Source organism: Micromys minutus (genome assembly GCF_963924665.1).
Source record: "Micromys minutus genome assembly, chromosome: 18".
Classification (NCBI taxonomy): Eukaryota; Metazoa; Chordata; class Mammalia; order Rodentia; family Muridae; genus Micromys; species Micromys minutus.
Window position 1 is genome coordinate 43,883,472 of NC_137953.1, and position 20,958 is coordinate 43,904,429.

The following is a 20,958-nucleotide window of genomic DNA, read 5'->3' on the forward strand; positions in this document are numbered from 1 at the left end:
GCACACATACATATACAAAGACACTTTCACGTATATATAAAATAAAAATTCTTTAAAAACAAACCCGTCTTTAGGGAATGAAAGAAACCATTACTCTCTACTTCATCAACCACCAGGCTCCCCTCTTTAGAGACGAGAACATGTGACGGCAGAGCCTTACCTGGTCTATGTCGTGTTGGTTCACATGAGCCAGTCCACTTCTGAAGTCCAGGTTGGGTTCTGAGGAAGAGGAATGTGGAGGTAAGAGACACGGTGAAGCAGCTTTGCAAGTGCATCTCCTGCACAGCAGAGGCACTGAACATGAAGGGTGAGGAGGGTGTGAGGCTGAGCTTTAAGCACGGGAAGCCTGAGAAACACATCCCAGTCCAGGACGGGTCTCACACTTCCCTGGGGGTCTAATGCGTGTCCACATCTCAGAGCCCACCCCAGCACAGAAACAATGGTCTGTGCTGTTCTTCTGGAAAGTTGGCTGTGATGTGACTACAGCTAAGGCAAACCTACTATAGGAAAAGGAAGGACAACCCATGAACAGGTTTCAGAGTATTTCCCACAGGCAGAAAATAAGACACAAGAAGCAGTTGTGTTTACTATTTAGCTCCTGCACTCAATTCACTGAGTGATCTGAGACACATAAAACTGAGGTGACTTGGAGTACTTAATGGTGTACATCCACTGCCCAGCTACTCAGGAGACTGGATCAATTAAGCCCAGGAGTTTAAGACCTCACTGGACAATAAAACAAGACCTTCCTAGCAGAGAGGGGAAGGAAGGGAAGGGGAGGTGAGACGAGACAACAGAAGGAAAGAAGTAAATGGCTTTTCAGGAACCTAAAATGTGTACACATCTGGCTCATTTGTTTGGAAAACAGCTCACCCTGTAGTCTTCTGCTTTTAAATAAAGTCCTAGAGGCAAACAATGAATCTTGGGAATCCACTGGGGTGCAATGTAACAAGTAATACTCCAGATGGCGCCAAAGAATGAATAGGCAGGTCTCGATGATATCTGGGAGTTCAGATTAAAGAAGAATGTCCTTAAGTATTTTTTAAACAAACCAGATTCTGGGAAGGAGAAAAGGAAGAGGCTGTGCTGTTTCACCATGAATTTGCAAAGAAACAAGGGTGAAGTTCCACTGAACATGCTTCAGAAAAAGGCACAAAGTGAGCTATGGGAGGTGAGGCCCACAGGGTACTGTGCACAAGCCACTTGCCCAGACAGAAAGCATCTGGGTATTTTTAGGACTCCTTGCTAGTCTAGACGGTGAGAATAAAAATAACAATATGGAAACACACAAGGTATTCACTGGGCAAAAATGACAGACCATAAGACAGTAATCAAGTTCCTTCCTGTATGATTCTAGCTGCATAATATTAAGTACAGCAAGCACATTTTAGGGTCTGCGCGCGGGCTGTGGCCGCAGAAGGATACAGGAACAGAGGGACAGCAGTTTGGCACGGTTGTTGATCAGCTTCACCAGACGCCGTCTTGCTAAGACACACTTCTGCGCAGTAGAGATTTTATCAATGCCAGTAGGCATCACAGACTGACATAACTAAGGAAAAGAAAGAAGTATGAATTATAACACCTTAAAATGGTCACTACAGTAAGAACTATGAAAACACTCAAATGTATTTATATTGGACAAGAGTTTTACTCAAAAACATGAGAGTCAAAGAAGCAGTCAATTTCCACATGAATGTTTACCTGCTGCCTTTGCAAGTCTGTTCAACAGACACTTTCAACCTCCAGCCCCCCGAGTCCTACTAGATAAAAACAAAAGCCCTTTCCAGGAGTAGATGGAAAAGCTGGCATGCGTTTGTCAGGTATCCCCTGGACAGAGTGGAATGGTGGATATGTCACTAAAACATGAAGATGCTGAAGACTCAAAGACAACCTCCCAAGTCCTACTGTAAAAGCATCTGCAACAGCAGGCCCCACTTCTCTGCAGCTCTTGAAGAATTCCCAGAGCTCCGTATCAGGCAGCCACTCCTGTTTTCTTGAAAAGAGCTACGGGGCTGTTTTTGAGCAAAGACGTCTGTGCTCACAAGGCACACAGCAAAGAAAAGGCACACAGATCCCTTAGTAGCATGGAGTGTATCACTGTTACCTGGGCCCTCGTGGTGTAGCAGTGACTTTTCAAGCCCCACAGTTCATTACAAAGTTCATACCTCTTTTATCTCATCTGGGGGAAGTTGCTCTACATTCTGCAGCTTGTTGACACTGCGACGGTGGCTGTCATAATAGCTAAAGAAGTCACTGGCGCTCTGCTTCAGCAGGTAGATAATGATGCCCAAGCCTGGCAGGCGCCAATATGGAACGACTGGAACCTGGGTATCTGATAGGTAAAAGAAAGCTGTGTTGTATTTAAACACATTTTCTATGGATTTCATTTGTTTTTAAAAAAGAACATGAATGAGGTCCTCCACTACCACAAATTATACAACTGAGTTCCCTACATCTGGGAAACACACAAAGAGTACAGTGGGTAAGCCTCTTACCCTGGGAAAACAACCTCTTAGGGATTTTCAGCCATCTATAAAAATTAAAGATGCTTTGTAATTTAGGTCATGTAGGCTATTATTAATAACAACCCAAGATTATATTTAGACACCACTGTTGGGGCTGGAGAGATGGCTCAGTGGCTAAGAGCACTGACTATTTTTTCAGAGGAAGCCAGTTTGATTCCCAGCACCCACAGTAGCTAAGAACTGCCTTCTGTAATTCCAGTTCCAGAAGATGCCATCTCCTGGCCTCCAGAGGTACTACACACAAAACATACAGACATGCAGGCAGGTAAGACATGCTATGCATGAGATAAAAATCATCTCAAGCCCATGGCGGCTGAATGGGCTGGATATAGACTGCCTGCAGAGATGTAGCAGATGTGAAGCTGGTCTTCACGTGGGCCCCGTAATGACTGGAGCAAGGGCTGTTTGACTCTGCTGCCTGCCTTCAGATCCCTGTTCCCTAGCTGTACTGCTTTGTTTGGCCACAGTGGGAGATGATGCCCTTAGTCTTGATATGACCTGATCGAGATTGACCATACCAGGGTGGGAACCTCCCCTTGAGAGGCAGAAGTGAAGGGGGAATGAGGTAAGACTGGGAGAAGAGGGAGGGGGGCTATGATCAGTGAATAAATAATTTAAGGAAGAAAAAAAAAAGGTAAACCCCTGTCAGTTCAAAGGTCTTCAAGAACAGTAAGTGTTCTCTTCTGCTGAGCCACCTCTCCAGTCCCATAAATCATATGCACTGTTATGAAGTCTTAGTCCAGAGTGAAACAATTCTCATTTCACTCACTGGTTCCAGTTACATGTGTTTACTTCTAATCTGCATTGGTCTGGTTGTGAACTAACAACTGAAAGTCGTTCTCCCAAAGAAATACTTGAAAACTTAACTGGGTTAGTTTCCCTTTCTTACTATGACAACCTCCTCTGGGAGCAAAACAAAGCAACTTGCCATTTACTTGGCTACCTTCCGGTGAGAGTGCAAAGGACAGTGAGTTTAGAAATATCCTGGGCTACGAATTTAGTTTAAGAATGGCCTGGGGTACATAGGGAAACACTGTCAAGAAGACCAGAACCAACAAAGTCACTGGTAGGTGACTTTCAACCAAAAGGGGTCTCTGGACAGGATTCCTAATCATTCTATACCCAAACTAATTAAGCTACCTGGGCCAGGAAGAGAATTTTCCCTTCATGTTGGTAAGGGCGCCCAAAGATTAGGATTCTCCCACGGATTCTCCTTCCTTGCAGCAGACTGGAATGAGTCCTTGGAAATGATCTTATTTTATTACAACTAAAGCAGTATCCAACAGCTTCGTCTTTCGTGTGTTACAGGATGGACCTGAACCAACCCACAATCCTGACCTTCCACACTAACTTTTGTCGACCTATCTGGCACCTAAAAGTTTATTGTCATATGACAGACTCAGAGCTGTGACACATACCCACTCTGGACCCTGAGTACCGCATGAAGGGATTCAGCACACAAAGTTATCTTACTGTGTGTTCATGCTCTCGCCCAGCTGTCTCTCCAATCCTGGGTACTTTCTTTGGGATCTCTGGTAAAACCATGCTCCCCAACATGAGACCTTGGCCTCAAAACTCCTAAGACTTTCCTTACCTCCATGCTTCCCCTCATATGTAGATCTCACTATAGTATCTCCCACATTGCTTTAAAAAACCATTTTAAAATTTTCACATTACTAACTCATCAAGAACAAACTGCATTTCAGTGGAGGCAAGACGCAGCGCTGCATCTTACCCAGCAATGCTGTCTCACACAGGACGCAAACACACTCCAGGCTCACCTTGCCGTGCTCCGTCTCTGTTAACCGTCTCCGAAAGGCTAGGGGTGAAGAGACACACAGCATTCTGGAGGTTAGAGGAGTTCTGTTGCACGAACGCCTGGCAATATTCCATTACATTGGCACAAATCTACAATGGAATAAAAAGGAGCAACTAAAATTGTTAGACCAAACATTCCCCAAAGTCACAGAAATCTAGACTGCAGGAGAACAAAGTCAATGTGTGAAATTACACCCAACTGCTATTTCTGTCAAACTTTCCAAAACCATAAAAACGTCAGGTACACAGTTCTTACCCCTTCTTACCTGCTGCATGGCCAGCTCCACTTCATCCTTCTTGCTTACTCTATCTCCCTCCACATTATCTTCTTGAAATTTAAACTGCCGCCGTCTGTCAGAGCCACCAAAGCGACTCAGCAGGCCTAAGCACTGGCGCTAAGGAGAGAAAAGACACTTGTTCACTTCAGGATGAGGTGCTCAGCACCAGCGACCACCTGATATCTTACTTCCTACTGAGACAACTCACATGAACAAGCTTGCTAAGATTCACCTTTTTGCAAAAAAGGGAGGTATAAAATGTTTTCCACAAAGAATTCCCGATGTAACCTAAATGTTTGTGAAGAAAATGTATGTCATATATAAAAATATTAAATAATTATTTATGAAAGTTATAAAATAAAATACAAGTTAATAAATAAATAAAGTTTACTAAGAAGGCAACTACAAGATATTCTGTAACAAATCCTGCTTTGTCTCTCAGGACTCAGCAGGCTAAGGCCAAGCCTGACAATATGGAGTTGACCCCGAGGGCCTATATGTAGGTGCAAACAGACTCCCATAAGTTATTCTCTGATCTCCAGGTGTACACAATACAACATGTGTGCACTCATACATACATAATAAATAAGGTATTAATTTTTAAAGTAATTAATATATATATATAGCTAGCCTGAAATCTAAGTACTTTCCCCAAGGTTTGCTGCTTTTACAGATAAAACAGATATATCCCAATATTCTAAGAAGGCACCTAAAAGGTCTTTTCTCCCTTTTGATGAAAAAAGAACATAAGAGAAAAATTTTGGTGGGTTTTGGTAGTGAATTTAAGTCTTTATAGATAGTTATTTAATAATATAATGTCGAACTTACCATGTGCATGGACTTGAACCTAACTAAAGGAGATACACGAATCAACACTCTTCATCTATGTAGCATGGGAATTTCACACCCAGTGCCTTACACTCCTCTATTGAGCCCTGACATTTTTTTTGAAAACTTAGAAAAATAGTTTATAAAAAGGTTAACAGGTTAAGAAAATTATTATATTAAAAGAACATATAAATTCTTATATTTAATTATTTAAACCTAGTAAGATGGGACAATGTTTATATCAAGTAAAGCCAGTAGGCTCTTCAGAAGCCTTTGATAGAATACTTAATTGATAAATTAATATGCATATTATACTAAAAGAAGATTATATACATAGAAAATTAACAATATCTAAAAACCAGTTTTAGAAAAGGCAAACCACTTAGTATGTAAAGGCAGGAAGTCAAGGTTTCAAGGCCAGACTAACTACATGAGACCCTGCCTCAAAAAACACAAGAGAGAGCAAGGGGGTAAGGGGCTGGGTAGGGACAACTGTCCACATAAGAACAAGTGCTGTGTGAAACACAACAGCAGCAGGCGGCAGGGCATGCCTACAGTGCCAGCACACAGGAAGCAGAGGAATAAGGACTACTGCAAGTTCAAGGCCAGCCTGCTCTAAACAGAGTTCCAGGTTCACAAGGGTGCATTGAAATATTCTTCTAAAAAAACAAACAGAAAAACAAAAGTAAAATGAACAATTGCTTATCGCTTACTCATTAATAGCATTTACACAGAATAAGGAAACATTAAACATTAATATAAAAGCTCTGTGATACACTTGGGTTAAAGCTTTAGGTGTGTGAGCTAGGAAATACTGTGTCAGAAGATCAGGGACAGAGACAGTAAATCTTCACCTGCAACGGGAAGTCAGAAAGTCAAATAGTCACCACAACACAGGTTACTGAGTCATTGGAGAACCCATGACTCAGCTGAAAGGGGCTGCTCTAGTACAGGTGCAGCCCCTCCAAACTGCTATTTACAAAAGAAGTCAGTTACCTGAAACCTTGCAATGTGTCCCTGGAGCTCCATTAAGGATCCTTCATTTACATCTACATCAAGTTCATTTAACATACCTATAAAATGTAGAATATGTGTAAATGTAGTTTCATGCTAAAATAGAAACACAAACTAGAGAATGCTTCTGGCATTTTCTATTCTTTACATGCATGAGCAGACTCCTGCCATCAAAGTTTTGAGAATCAGGATTTTCCAAAGACAAGTATCTTTTATGTCAGCAACACTAGCACAAGGGCATTTACACACAACCTACAATCTAGGTACTTTCAAAAGGTTTAGATTTTTTAAGTTTAAGAAAGGGACTGGAGAAATGGCTTAGTGGTTAATAGCACTGGATGCTCTTCCAGAGGATGAGGGTTCATATCCCAGCACCCCATGGTGGCTCACGATGACCTCTAACTCTAGTCCTGGGGAACTAACCCCTTCATCTGGCTCCTTAGACACCAGACATGCAGGGGGTGCACAGATATCCATGCAGGCAACACACTTATATACATAAGATAAAACCTAAGAAGCTTAAGAAAAACCTTTTACTTATAACCAGAAAAGTTCAAACTTCCTCAAATCAGCAATCAAGTACTTCATAATAAGTAATGATAGCTTAGCTTAGACTCATGAGAGAATGAACTTTATCCTTCTTCCCCTAACAAAGAGGAGGAAGAGAAGGAAGAGGAAGAAGAGGAGCAGAGATGACAGAGAGAAAGGCTGTAAGCTGCAGAGATAATCAGAAGCAGCATGAGGAAAGAGGATCCACTCACAGGACCCTTGCAGAACTAATTCATGAGAACCATACTAAGGAGTTAAGGCTTGGGAAGGGGGGGACCTCTCACAACACCTGCACTGCAGCGTGGAACATAGAAGAGGCAAGAAGAGTGGAATGCTTTAGTCATTTTATGGAGCCTGGACTGATGTAGAAACCCTGACATTCCGTGGGCTGAGAAGAAAGACCCCCAAGTCTCCTTGAAAGCAACAAGGGTCCAAGTTCTCTGACAGGAACTGCATAACCTTTATCAACTCTCCAACCAGAGAGCTCAGATACAGAGACATCTGCAAGGAGGTAAAATGTTGGAGACAGGAGACCAGGGTTGATTCAAAGAAGCAGAGGTAATGTAGATAGGTCACAGGATCAGAGACCACATTGCCAGGACTCTAATCATTCTGTGCTTCAGTCCCCTCACCTGTAAATGTGAACACTAACACCTCTTAATGCTGGGGGAGGGGCACAGTGCCTGGCACATGAACATGCATTGCCACTGACGCTGCATGTGCTAAGGAGAAGAAAGTCAGTAGGCTATGCTATCATTTAAGATCAGCGGCAGCCAAGACAACCTTAAACAAGAGGGGACCCCGGGAATACTACACACTTTCCCTTAGAGAAGAGACCTGCAGTGCAAATTTAAAATGCCAAAAGATAAACCAAAAGAAAACTCCTGAGGGTCAGGGAGAAAGAGCTGAAGACTGAATGGGAGTATACAAAATGACTTGCAGGCAGAGCAGGAATTACAAAGGACTTGATGCTTCAGGTTTCACATCTGGGTGCTGACTTTAGAATTTACACAGTATAAAAATTAAGTTGAAGGAAAAAAGGTGGGAAAAGTCTATGATTTCCTAAGCATTTTTCTTAATCATAGTGTTATTTTAAGAACTAGTATTTCTTTATATTCTTGGAGAATTTCTAGAGTCTTATTTTTTTCTTCAGTAAGCTTTTTTAACCTATTAAGCGCATGTAAAATTCTTCTGAACAAGCATATCAAAAGGTAATGTTCTCACATATCACCTTTACATGCTGCTACCCCAATACATACAGTGCAATGTTTGAAAAGGTAGTTACCAAATACAGCTAATGAGATTCACATGTTTGTTAATTATCTCCTTGAACTTTAATTCATTGACTGTACAGTTCATATTAATAAAAGCTTATTATTTAAATAAAGGCAGCTGAATGTCACCAGTACCAATTTCACATGCTAACTGTAAAGTCATAAAAACTCACTCTACTGAGCCTGTGTCAGTTCATAAAGAATTAGCTGCATTCAGCACAATCAACTCACCAGGAAGTGCTGCTTTACTGATGATTCCTGTGAGCAGAGCTAATTCCTGCAAAGAGCCGGCACTAACATCCTGACAACGCAGGATTGCTTGGATGGTATCAGAATGGGACACGAGAAACTGCAGCACCTGAACAGCCCAGGAGACAGAGGGAGGAAAGAAGAAACTTACATTATAAGTGTTTAATTCATCTTTTTAGTAAATAGCTGTGCAATGAAGAACAAGAGTGGCAGCTTCTGACCTTGTAGACGTGTAACCCCATATCAGGACAGAGCTAAACTAGTCTGTTTGCTTATGAACATAGCAAAGCTGTGCTGTAGGCAGGACACCATGACTGGGAAACTGTGTAAACACACCTTTGTTACTTCTTTTCCTATTTACTGAAGAATCAAGAGAATTTCATATGGAAGAGTATAATGAACTCAAGAAGTCACTCTATGTAAGGCTGACTTGGGCAGCAGAGTTCAATCACATAAAAGCTTTTGTTACAGTCTCTGGTTGGCTAAGAACAAGAGACAGGAATTCTTCCCTCCACACTTCTCTCTGCCTTTTTCTATGCAGCAGCACCAGGGAGGGCTCTTGAGAACTCTCATGCAGGAACATCTGACCAGACTTACAGCACCATGAGAGCACACAGGCTAAGGCCAAACAAGCATCACAGGGAAGGATCTTACTATACGACACTGTACACATATGCTGATTTTATTCTTTAGTACAGGTCCCCACTTATAGTCTATCATCACTAGCTATGAAACTTTTTACGTCTCTCTTGGTGTGCTGAGATCAAACCCATGCTGAAGAAAGTACTCTGCTGCTAAGCCCAATTCTCTTTTAAAGAAACTCCTTCCTCCAACAGAAAACTGACCCTAGCAAACCAATGCATAGAAGTGATGGAGTGCTTATATAGCATTCCTGAGGTACTACATTCAATTCCCAGCACTGGTGGGGTGGTGGAGGTATAGGAGTGTGCGTACCCAAGAGTGGGGTGGGCAAGGATTACTTAACCTAGTGAAGAAAAAAACAAGGAAACTCCTTGTTTAAAGATTCAGCTCAAAAGCCATTCTGAGTATAAAAGAGGTACCCTTAGGCTACTGTAGTGTCAATAAGGAACTACTTTAGAAACCAGTTTTGCAGCTCAGTGTCAAGTAGGAAAAACAGACAAATTGTTTCCCCCCCCACCCCCCCCCACAGGATCACAATGGAATAAAATACTACAGCTCATGATGGCATGAAAACAAATTACCTCTCATGCTTAAAGAAAACTTTTTTGACAGAGTATTCACTATTTAAATTATCTCATATTGTTGAAAAAAAAATCACATAAAAATATGGTACTGTCTTTCATACTTTTTATTTTTGGAAGCAGGGTATCATATTGTCCAAGAAAGGTCGTGAATAGCCACATAGCTATGGCAGACCTTGATCTCTTGCCCTCCTCCCTCTACCTCCTAAGTACTTAGATGACAGGAATGTTGAACCATGCCTAATATTAGGGGTTTTCTTTTTTTATTTGAGACAGTTATACAACAGAAACCAGGCTTATCCTGTAGCCTCAGGCTCCCTAGTACTTGGAACTAAAAGTATGCACTGCTATACCAGGCTTATCTTTTGTATTTTCTAAAGGCCTTGTATTGGTTTGAATGAGAATGGTCCCCATAAGCTTGTATGTTTGAATACTTAGTCCCCAGTAGGTGGAACTGTTTGAAAAGGACTAAGAGGTGTGGCCTTGTTAAAGGAGGCACGTAACAGGGGTTGGGTTTCGAAAGCTTGAAAAGACTCACACCATTCCCAGGGTGCTCTCTCTCTCTCTCTGACTCCTAGAGAGATGTGAGCTCTCACCATGAACTCTAACTCCCTAAAAATGGAAGCCCAATTAAGTGTTTTGTTTTTTAAGTTGCCTTGACCTTGGTCATGGTGTTTGTCATAGCAACAGAAAAGTAACTAAGACAGGCCTATTATACCCTCTATAAATCCCTGGCTAAAATGTCTTAAATGTCGGCTATTCCTATCAGAGTACCTGCTAGCTTTTCTACAGGAACAAATCTCAATCTCTTGCTTTCCATTTCAGGATTCTATTAGGTAGCTACAATGTTCCATTCCCACAGGAGTACAAGCCTAGTCAGGGTAGTCCAAAGTGAAGTACTCTCCATGCTCTACACTCAGCTTTGCCACTAAGAGCAGATGAACATGGCTTCACTTGACTTCCCACCTATGGAGCCTCTGCATCTGTAAATGGGAGTCTGCAGTCGTGACTGTACAAAGCATTCCGCTTACCTGCCCCGCTGCCTGCAAGTGCTGGGACATGCTGGATGTGAGGATGACCTGGCATAGCTGGAGGGCTGGAAGAAGAATCTGCCGGTATCGGTCCACGGGCGTTGGGATGAATATTGGTGGGTCTCTCATGCCAAATATGCTTGAGTCATTTCAAACAACCAAGGGGAGAACATCACTGCATTTAAATATGGTCTTAACAATTCATTACCACTTATGTGCTAAACTGTAAACACTTGTATTTTACCTTTTAGACAAAAGAAAATGGAGGAACAGAAGCAGAAGGAAATGAGAGGCTCTGTGCAGACCAGCGATTCTACACCGGGATCTCAAAAGTATTTAGCTTGACTCTCTTTACATACAGAGAAAATAGTAACTTTCATGTCTAAAACTTAAAACAAACAAACAATCCCTTCCCTTCTCATGAGGCAACAGAGTTCTGGGTTAAGCCTAAAAAGCTCAGATATCACTTTGGCAATGGAGTTTAAACAGTAACTAAGCCCACCTTAGATATTTTTATTACTAGGAAGATATGCAGCCTGCCTAACAATGCCATCCCATAAGGGCCAGTAGAAAGACTCTGCTGGTAAACTGATTTTTTTGCCTTGCAAACCTGACAACCCAGTCTCAATCTGCATCCCACACTGGAAGGAAAGAACCAACTCCCCAAAGTTCTCTGACCTACACATACACTACAGGACCTGCAAGCTGCACACACTCCATATAAGATTAAATTTAAAAAACAAAACTGAATGTTCCATAACCAAACTGAATTGACATTTGCTGAAAAACTTAAAACTTGAAAATAATTTCATCTGAAGCCTTCAAATTAGTAAGCAATGGGTAAGACCCTAAAACCAGGAGTAGGAAAAAACCAAACCAAAACAAAACTCTAAAATTTTATTAGAGACCAAAATATGTAACAAATTAGTTTTTTTTTCCTTCTCCTTAATTTTGTTATACAACCCAGGCTAGCCTTGAACTCACATCCTCCTGCCTCAGTCCCTCAAGTGCTGGGCTTACAAGTAGGTGTGCACTACCACACCTGCCAACAAAGTTTAACTGTATGATTATATTTTAAAAGACCCCTAACTAAAACAAGTATCTATGGCACTCATATAAAATAGTAAGGCTGTCAAGGTAACACTGACTCACAGAATCCTTGCCCGTTTCTCATACTGGGCTACTCTTCTGAAACAGAATCAGGACCCACCCACTTTGACCCTCTAAGCAACTTCCACTGATTAGTAAATGACAGAGGCAGGCAATACAGCCCATCCTCTTGGAAAATAATCTTTGAAATTTTCATTATCCCTTAAAAATCCTTTGCTAGGAGCTTAAGTAAACTGGTTCACGTGAACACTTACCCATGAGAGTCCATTTCTGGGCGCATATCATAGACTTGGCACTGCGCCAGCCTCACAATCACCCCTGATCTTAGGAGTTCTAATGAACCTTGTTGTAACTTAGCCACTCTTGTAAGAAATGCCTAAAAAGTTACAAAAGAGAAAGTATCAGTATTGAAACCATGTCCAAGGGCCTCATAAGAAAACAAAACATTCTTAGCTCATTCCTTATTAATCACTAATGAGGGGAAATCCTGAGCTAGCTAGCACACCTTACCTCCTTTCTCATGAGATTATATATATATTTTTTATGAGAACTCTGGGGGAAGAGGGGGTGCAGTGCAAAGTGCCTGAATAGTGTACATTATTATTACTGTGAATTATTCAATTCAAATATAGTTTCTGTCAACAGGTCAGGTGGGTTTGCTGTGCTCATTTCTAGTGTGTCTAGTATCATACTTGGTGTACATTAGGTATTTGGTAAATATGTATGAATAAATGAATGAAGATTTCTACTAGTGTGACATTATGCAAAAAGTTTAACATGGAGAGACTGCAGCACATCTGGAGGGAAGGAAGGACAAAGTGAATACAGTGTTTAAGCCATTGCTCCCTTCCCACCTCAGCAGCAGCAGCAGTGAGCAAGCAGGCAGCAGGACTCTACCCTCTAACCTTCTCAGGATCATTGCATCTTTACACTAGAAGATGCATTGCTAGCACAAATCCCCAAAAGCAAAAACTTAATGTCATGGCAGTTTATATAACAGAAATATTCAGGGAGTACCAGCGGCCTAGCAGTAAGCACAGTTGCCTTACCATTTTGGATTCATAGGTATAAAGAGCTTTTAAGAGAGGAGGCTGTGGAGTCAGCAAGCTCTGTAGAGTGCGGTCATCTTCCACCAAGCTATCCACAAGGACCTTCAAATAGCCACTGTTAGAAAGGTACAAAAGCCACTGCTGCTGCTTGTCCACAGAGACAATCCTGTCAAGGAGAGCCAGGGCCAGCATCTAAGAAAGAAAAGAACTGGAGTTAAAGCCTTAACATATGAATGGCTACCAAAACCACCAACAGCCATGGCCTTTACTTGGAGTACTTACGACTTTTTCTTATAAAAATGTATATAATAAAATGTCACTGTTTTTTTTTTTTTTTTTTTTTTTTTTTTTGAGGAGCTGGAATAGACCTAGACTCTCAATTTCTTGACATAAAGAAAATCTTCAGTGTCAAGTTTTACTTCTAAAGCAAAACCTACATTACAAATAATAGCATTTATATTTTAGACAAACCCAGACACCACTTGTTAGAGAGAAAAGAAAATTAATTTGTGGATGCCTGTATAAGATGATGTATATACACCACAAAGGTCAGGAAATGTATTGCATTCCCTAGAAATGGAGTTACAGACATTGCGAGTTGCCCAGTGTCTGTGCTGAGAGCTGAACCTACATACACTCCAAGAACAGTAGGCACTCTAAACCGCTGAGCCAACTCTACAACTCCCATGTTTTCTTTTAACTATTACTTCTAATTCTAAATTTTTCTGTTATTTAGAAGAATCTTAGAAAAGTATTAAAAAAAAAAAATATATATATATATATAATCTAATAAACATAATTAAAGCCATTTTGATCTATTTTCTCCCAGGGTTTTGTTCTATGTATAAAAGTACTTTAAAATTTAAGCATAGCTTTCGGGAGGTAGACTGGAAGGGGATTAATGACTGGACTGTAAAAAAAGATTTAATAATAATATTAACAACAACAATAACTTAAGCATAATGAAGAGACTGCTTTCTAGTTTGCATTTCATCTTATTTCTTAATTCCCCCTTGGCCATGACATAACTGCTGAGTGCTACAGGACGTACCATGGGATCCCCCTCATTGCTGTGTTAGCTACAATGCTCTTTAATGAAGACAACGTGGAAATCCCCTCCATACAATACCAGAGGAGAACACACTCAGAAAAAGAGGATCTGCCCACCAGTGGGAAGACCACAGATCTAACAGGCAGGATTTCTATTGTTTCTACCCATGTTGTCCTTCCTACAAACCTCAAACTTAGCAAAAGTAATTTTAAGGAGAAATTCTGAGTTAAAATGCCACACAAACAAAACAAAACAGAAACTAAAAATCACAGCAGATGAGCAAACTCACTATAATGGAGAAAAAAGTTCTCTACATACAACACACATTCAGTTGTTGATTCAGTACATATTTTCATAAATACACAATATTTAGTAGCAGTTCTACACAATTCTACACAACTGGTATTTTACCCTTCCAATCTCATGACCATCACAAGCGTCTCGGCAGACCACTTCCATGAGGGCAGCACCATAACTGTCAATGATAGCCATGTTTTCTCGTTGTAATTTACTAAACACATCTTCAGGGGCAGTCAGCCTTTCCCACATAGTTTTCTTAGCTACAAGAAGTAAGACAGAAAAGAGCAGTAAAACGCAGCTTAGCACTAACTACACATCTCATATTCAACAACAACAGAAATCTAGTACACAGAAGACCAGATCATGAGTCCAGACAATGAACTTTAAGAGCGTGTGTCACATGCACACCACTAACAAAATGTATGGCCCTTTCAGGAGTTAAAATTAATCATGGGCTCCAAGAGAACTGATTACTTGTATTTACCCTGCTAATCAATTTGTTCGTATATTTTATTGCCATCTTTGAAACTTTGGCAAAGGAGGAAAGGATATAATACAGACAGAAATCTCCCTCTAAAAAGAAAACAAAACAAATCAGAAAGTTTTAATCTTTAGGGTTTTTAACTGAAATATTTATTGAAATTAAAAACTGTATTAATTAAAAGGGTAATTTAAATATGTAAGTAATAGTAGCATGTGAACAGACATTTCACTTAGTCATGCAAACCTTACAAACTTTTCATAATCAAATAAAACAAGTTTTTTACTTCAAAGCAATTTCATGATTTTCTTCTCTAACACTTTAGTAATTCCTAAATTCCCATCTTCTTTCATTGGGGGAGTGAAATCTTTCATTTTGATTTCTTTGGGCTTTTGTTTGTTTGGGTTTGTCTTTTTATGACAGGGTTTCTGTATATGACAGCCGGAATGTCCTGGAATTCACTTTGTAGACAAATCTAGTCTCCAATTCACAGAGATCTACCTGCCTCAGTCCCCAGAGTGCTGAGATTAAATGCCTGTGCCGCCATGCCCAGCACTGAACTACCATCCTGAACCAGGCACACACACACTTGAGATCACACAGCATGGGGTCCCAAGTTTGCAACTAGCCTAGGATAAACAAATCTACATTGAGATAAGCTGTCATCTTGATGACTTTTCTAAGTGTGTTATAGGAAAAAGAAAAGCCTGATTGCTCCAAAAGCTTCTTTAAAAATTTATTTTTCTTGACATTAGAAATATCTGCTCTCAGGGGCTATACAGATAGCTCAGTGGTTAAGAACACTGGCTGCTCTTGCAAAGGACCTGCGTTGATTCCTAACATGGCAGTTATATATATAACTCCGCTTCCAAGGATCTGATGCTTTCTTCTGACCTGAGACCTGTGTGCAGAGGCATGCATAAACCCTACACTCTTAAATAAAGCATATGTACACACATCAAGTACCCTTTACATCTACTGTTGGCTGTTGTTATCTTCTACAGTACTAGGCGTAAAGGTAACTTAACTTACTCAGGATGGTTTGAGAGAAAGCACACTCAAACACAAACATCCATGAAAAGAGTGCAGTGAAAGCCTATCATTTGATGAGGCCACTAACAAGTTCTTAACATAGTTTAGTTGAAATATTAATTACTAAAAATAAAAGCAAAATAGTTTTAATTAAAATAAAATTAACAATAAAAACATATTATAAAGGTAATTTAAACATATAGTTTGGCTAAAAAGAATCAGATACAATATAGACAAAAATCTTCCTCTAAATAGAAAATTAGCAGTTCTATGTGAATCTTCGGAATGCTCTATAAATATACCCAATAAAGCAGAAATTTTGTTTGAAAGTAATTTAATATTTAGTCTGGCAGAGTAGGATTTCAAACATGTGCCACTCCGCTCAGCTCAGTATTTTAAACATCTTCCTTTTCGATATATATTTGTTTATGTACATGTGTGAGCAGGTGACCATGAGACACTTGGATCCTCTGGAGATGGAGTTATGGGTTTGTTCCATGTGAGCACTAGAATCTCAGCTCCCATCCTCTGTAGAGCAGCGAGCGCTCTTAACTGCGGAGTCATGTCTCTAGCTGTGCCTTCCTTTAAATGAAGAATTTATATATATATATATATATATATATATATATATATATATATATATATATATATATACACACACACACACTACAGGTGAGCATTTATACTGGTAAGACCATTTTTGATGGCCATTCTAGAACACTCTATTAAAATAAAACTGCATACTGCTTCCCATGAGAATTCTACCACAAATCTTCTTGAAAAGTAGACATATTAAGATTTTGAAGCAGTATTTGTGATAGTAAATTATTAGACTTTTTAAGCTTATGAATAAAGACATTATTTAAATGTCATAGGCTTACTACAGAACAGTCTCCATTTTCTAAGACCCCCGTAGATAACTGTGATGCAAGGAGAAAAGAGACATTGTCCATCCTAACAAACAGTACACTGCAGTTCAAGTCTATAAAACTAGACTATCACCTGAGTGATCTCTTTACATGTCTATGTACTAATCTCATACTTAGAAACTAAACACGTGTCCTCCACTTTACAGCAATCTAATGGCTATGTCAAGATCTCCTAACTGTAGTTGTGGAGTCAGAAGTTGGAGAAGTGACTTAGATTTTTGAAGTTACCATCTTTAAAAAGAGCAAAGTAAAATCAATCTAACTTTACCAGCTTCCAATGTGTCTGGCTCATCTGGTCTCTGGGCAATCTGTAAGTAATAAAGCAGAGAGCCGTACAAGTGAGTCCTTACACGCTGGAAGCCACCACCTACAAGACAAAGACATGCATGCAGTCAAGTGAAACCTTTTCACTCAAAGTCAGAACAAAATCATAATGCTTAGAAAATGTAAATGAAAAACCTGTCTTCAAAATAAAGTCTAACAGTTTCTTCAGTATGATGTGAAGCGAAGAATCTCCAATGGATGCAAAGCCCACTGGCCAGCTCTCTGCTGCAGGAGGTGAGGTGAAAGAACCATCAAGCATAAAAGCATAATGGGCCTCTGCAGGTCCTGAGACCAAAGGCTGCTTCTGTTCCGTGCGCACAGCCTGGCTTAGGTGAGCCGTCAGGGTGAACACGGCACCAGCAACCACTGGCATTAGCTCCTGTGCGGCTTCATCATCCAGCACCTTAAAGTACAAAGGGGAACAATGAGACCAGCTCCCACCAGAACTCAGTAAGTCTCATATACATAAAGCTTTTCAACTACCTTAAAAATGTAACAACTGGGGGGCAGTGGTGGCGCATGACTTTGAGTTAGAGGCCAGAATAAGTTCAAGGACAGCCAGGGATACACATAAAGAAACCCAATCCTACCCCCCCCCCAAAAAAAAAAACTCAAACAACTAAGCTGGGTTGTGGTGGTGCACATCCTTATTTCAGCACTTGGGAGACAAAGACAGGTGGATCACTGTGAGTTCAAGTAAATCACCTTATCATGCACATCTTGTAGAATGTCACGGATAATCAGCTGTCGGTCTTCAGCCTGAATGAGCTCCTGAGGACAAGCTGTCAGTATAATTTCCACCAGCTGCCTCCAGGATTCTAGCGCATGCCGCTTTGCATGAAGACACTGAAGCAGCTTGTTTCTTCCTACGACATACTGAAGAATAGTGCTGATTTCCTAATAAATATTGAAACAGGTTAACATTCAGGGAAATAATACATGTTTAAGCAATTTCCTATTTTTAATATTTTTAGTTATATAGAAAATTGTGTGTAAATTTTAAAAATTGAATTAAAAAATATAAAACCACAAGACATTCCACGGAAGTTTAATTCTATTTTAGGGGTGTGTGTGTGTGTGTGCGTGCGCGTGCGTGTTCACTTGAGTGTAGCCCTGTCACTCACATGTGTGTATGTCCTCACATGTATAAATGCCACAGGAAATGCATAGGTATCAACAAACAACTCCATGAGTCATTTCTTTTCTTCCATCCTGTGGGTTCTGAAGATCAAACTCAAGTTGTCGGGCTTGGCAGCAAGTGCCTTTACTTACTGAGTCATTTCACCAGCCCTCCATGAAAGCTTAATGTGTAAGTCATTTACTAATTACATATGCATTTACAGCTTTTTAAGCAAGCAAATGAAGCAGTACAAACAGCTGAAGGTTTTTGTCTGTGTCAAACCAGCACAGAGCTTACCTCCATCAGCAGAGGCCTCTGGCCTATTGCTGCCATACCCTGAAGAGCATTGACTTCAGCTACCAGAACCCTATGAAGAAGCTAAATTAGTGAAAAAAGAGAGAAACAGTATCATCATATGGTGACAGAATAACAGGGAGCAATTACCATAGCCCACCCTAACTAGAAAAGGCCCAGGTATCTCTGCACACAATGTATCAATGGCATAGTCCAATGTGCACACAAAAACATTAGCTGTCTGGCTCCTTCCAGAAAATAGTACCTCAGGGCTGAGGACAGTAATTTAATGCTGAGAGCCGAGCCTCAATATCCTTCTCATTTTGCTGAGGCTGTAATCATTCACTTGGTAGAGAACTAAATAGTGAAAAATACTCTAGTCCTTAGCTGGGTGGAAAAATTCCTCGAGCAAACTGATGGCAAAGCTTTTCAAGAAAGTTAGCGTATTTATTCAGTTTTATTTCCTCACTGTTAGACAAAACAGCCCAATAAACTAATAGCAGAAACCAGCAATGTGTTAGTATATATACATATGTATGGTTACATTTTTCTGAAAGCTCAGTGTCTGAACCAGTTACTGCAGGCTCTAGATAGCAGCTCTCACCTTGACGTTGCAGACCGTCTGCCCCTGTAAATTCTTGTGCTCACAGTTGGCAATGACTTGCTCAATCTGAGCACGGTCAAAAAAATCCAGCTGCAAAGGCTCAGGAATCTCCTGACTGAAGTCAATCGAATCAAGAATACTTAGAATTTTTCGACGCACTAGGAACAAGAAGTAAATAAACTATACTTAAGGCACTAAAGAGAAGAACAACCCATATTTAGCTCATTAGCATGCTATGCTCTGAAACCCAACAACCCTGCTGAAATCTAAATCTGACTTATTTCTGATATGGCGACACACTGAGATAGCTTTTCCTCTGGTCTGTAAACCCTTAGCGATTGACAACAAATAATCCTCTACATAGCTCTTCTATGTAGGTCCAGAACCCAGAGATACCAGTAAATTATCCTGCAATTTTAAGCAGTGTAATATGTCTACAATGTACTACAATTCCAAGGGCCTCACCTTTTGTGGCAGTGTCAAAATGAAGGAACCCAGAGACAGATCTATTTTCATCTTCCATTCCTCCTTCCCCATCTGTTGGAGAACCAATAGCAATAGATCAGAAAAGGAAAAGTACACTTTAAAATTACATTTACTTGGAGATAGCAAACAATTTATTTTGTTTCTGAGTCAAAGAGCTTTTTATAAATGAATAAAGATGCAAAATTATGAAGATTTACTAGCAATGTTCATCTACCTTTTCCCATTACAACTGTACCTACTCATAACTTTGAAGAGAATAATCAGAATTTCACAATGACTACGACCCCATCATACTAAGGAGATAATTAAAAAGAAGCTTATGTTTAATTTGCATGTGTAATACCCAGTGAAATAGCTTGGGTCATGATGATTCAATATGACAAATTTCACAACTTTATATTGCAAATTCATTAAAAGGAAAACGAGACGACATCAAAGGACAATTTTGAATTGCTGTAAAGACAGTATACTAATCTGGGAGGAAGCAGCTGGGTCTAAGGCTACACCCCAAGCGTGCTCACCTGCGTACGGCTTCACTGGCATGTCATCCAGTAGGAGATGCAGAAGCCTCTGTGTGTGTGAGCGCTGGCGATTCAGAGATGTCACTCTTAGTTCTATTGAGGCAGTCTTCATAAGCCATGACATTTGATTCAGCATGGACATTTCATACTCTAGAATTTAAACACATAAATCTAATCTCCCATAGTTCTAACACAAGATCGGAAAAATTCCATAAATTATCAGTTGCCTCTTCATGAAACAAAGTCATTAATTTCTGAATCGGAGTAACATCATAATCAGAACATGGAATTATAAAAGAAAAAGAGAATACAAAGAAAATAAAGTTATTTTATGTCTATAAAAAATTAATTGACAGAACAATAAAATTTTTATTTGTGCCAGATGTGGTACATGCCTTTAATCCCAAGCACTCAGGAGACAGAGGATCTCTATGAATTCCAAGCTTGCCTGATCTACACAAGTTCCAGGCCGGCCAGGAATACATAGTGAGTCATTGTCTCCAAAGAAGGAAAAAAGAAAAAGTTTATCACCAGAGTAATTTCAAAGATCTTACAAGTCTGCCACAATTTAACATCAATGTCATTTTGTATTTTGTTTTGAAAAGTAATTCAAATACATAACAAAAGACTTTTTTACTCTAGAAAGACATACTTATACCCATATGACATAATTTTGTGATATATGATAATACAGTTGCCTTGACATATAATTAGGGCTATGAATCACATACTTAAAACAAGTTTAAGGGGGTTGGAGAGAGGCTCCATGGTTAAGGAAACACCCCACTCTTGCAGTGGAGCCTGGCTTAGTCCCTGGGACCATATGGCAGCCCACAACTGCCTATAATAATGTTCCACGGGATCTGCA

General features: G+C 40.1%; 1 protein-coding gene across 1 annotated transcript in view; it reads right to left on the reverse strand.

Moving 5' to 3' along the window:
• Window positions 1-20,958, reverse strand: part of NUP205 (nucleoporin 205) — a gene marked incomplete at its 5' end in the record, with an annotated part of 63,306 nt that overhangs the window by 1,230 nt on the left and 41,118 nt on the right. The window contains 19 exons of the mRNA XM_080932078.1: window positions 161-219; window positions 874-1,002; window positions 1,426-1,549; window positions 2,166-2,332; window positions 4,307-4,433; window positions 4,610-4,738; window positions 6,446-6,522; window positions 8,518-8,644; window positions 10,790-10,928; window positions 12,154-12,275; window positions 12,949-13,140; window positions 14,411-14,559; window positions 17,010-17,108; window positions 17,201-17,468; window positions 17,771-17,962; window positions 18,483-18,563; window positions 19,084-19,241; window positions 19,549-19,620; window positions 20,091-20,240. Coding sequence (XP_080788204.1) covers window positions 161-219; window positions 874-1,002; window positions 1,426-1,549; window positions 2,166-2,332; window positions 4,307-4,433; window positions 4,610-4,738; window positions 6,446-6,522; window positions 8,518-8,644; window positions 10,790-10,928; window positions 12,154-12,275; window positions 12,949-13,140; window positions 14,411-14,559; window positions 17,010-17,108; window positions 17,201-17,468; window positions 17,771-17,962; window positions 18,483-18,563; window positions 19,084-19,241; window positions 19,549-19,620; window positions 20,091-20,240 — 2,561 coding nt within the window. The remainder of the gene's footprint in view (window positions 1-160; window positions 220-873; window positions 1,003-1,425; window positions 1,550-2,165; window positions 2,333-4,306; window positions 4,434-4,609; window positions 4,739-6,445; window positions 6,523-8,517; window positions 8,645-10,789; window positions 10,929-12,153; window positions 12,276-12,948; window positions 13,141-14,410; window positions 14,560-17,009; window positions 17,109-17,200; window positions 17,469-17,770; window positions 17,963-18,482; window positions 18,564-19,083; window positions 19,242-19,548; window positions 19,621-20,090; window positions 20,241-20,958) is intronic.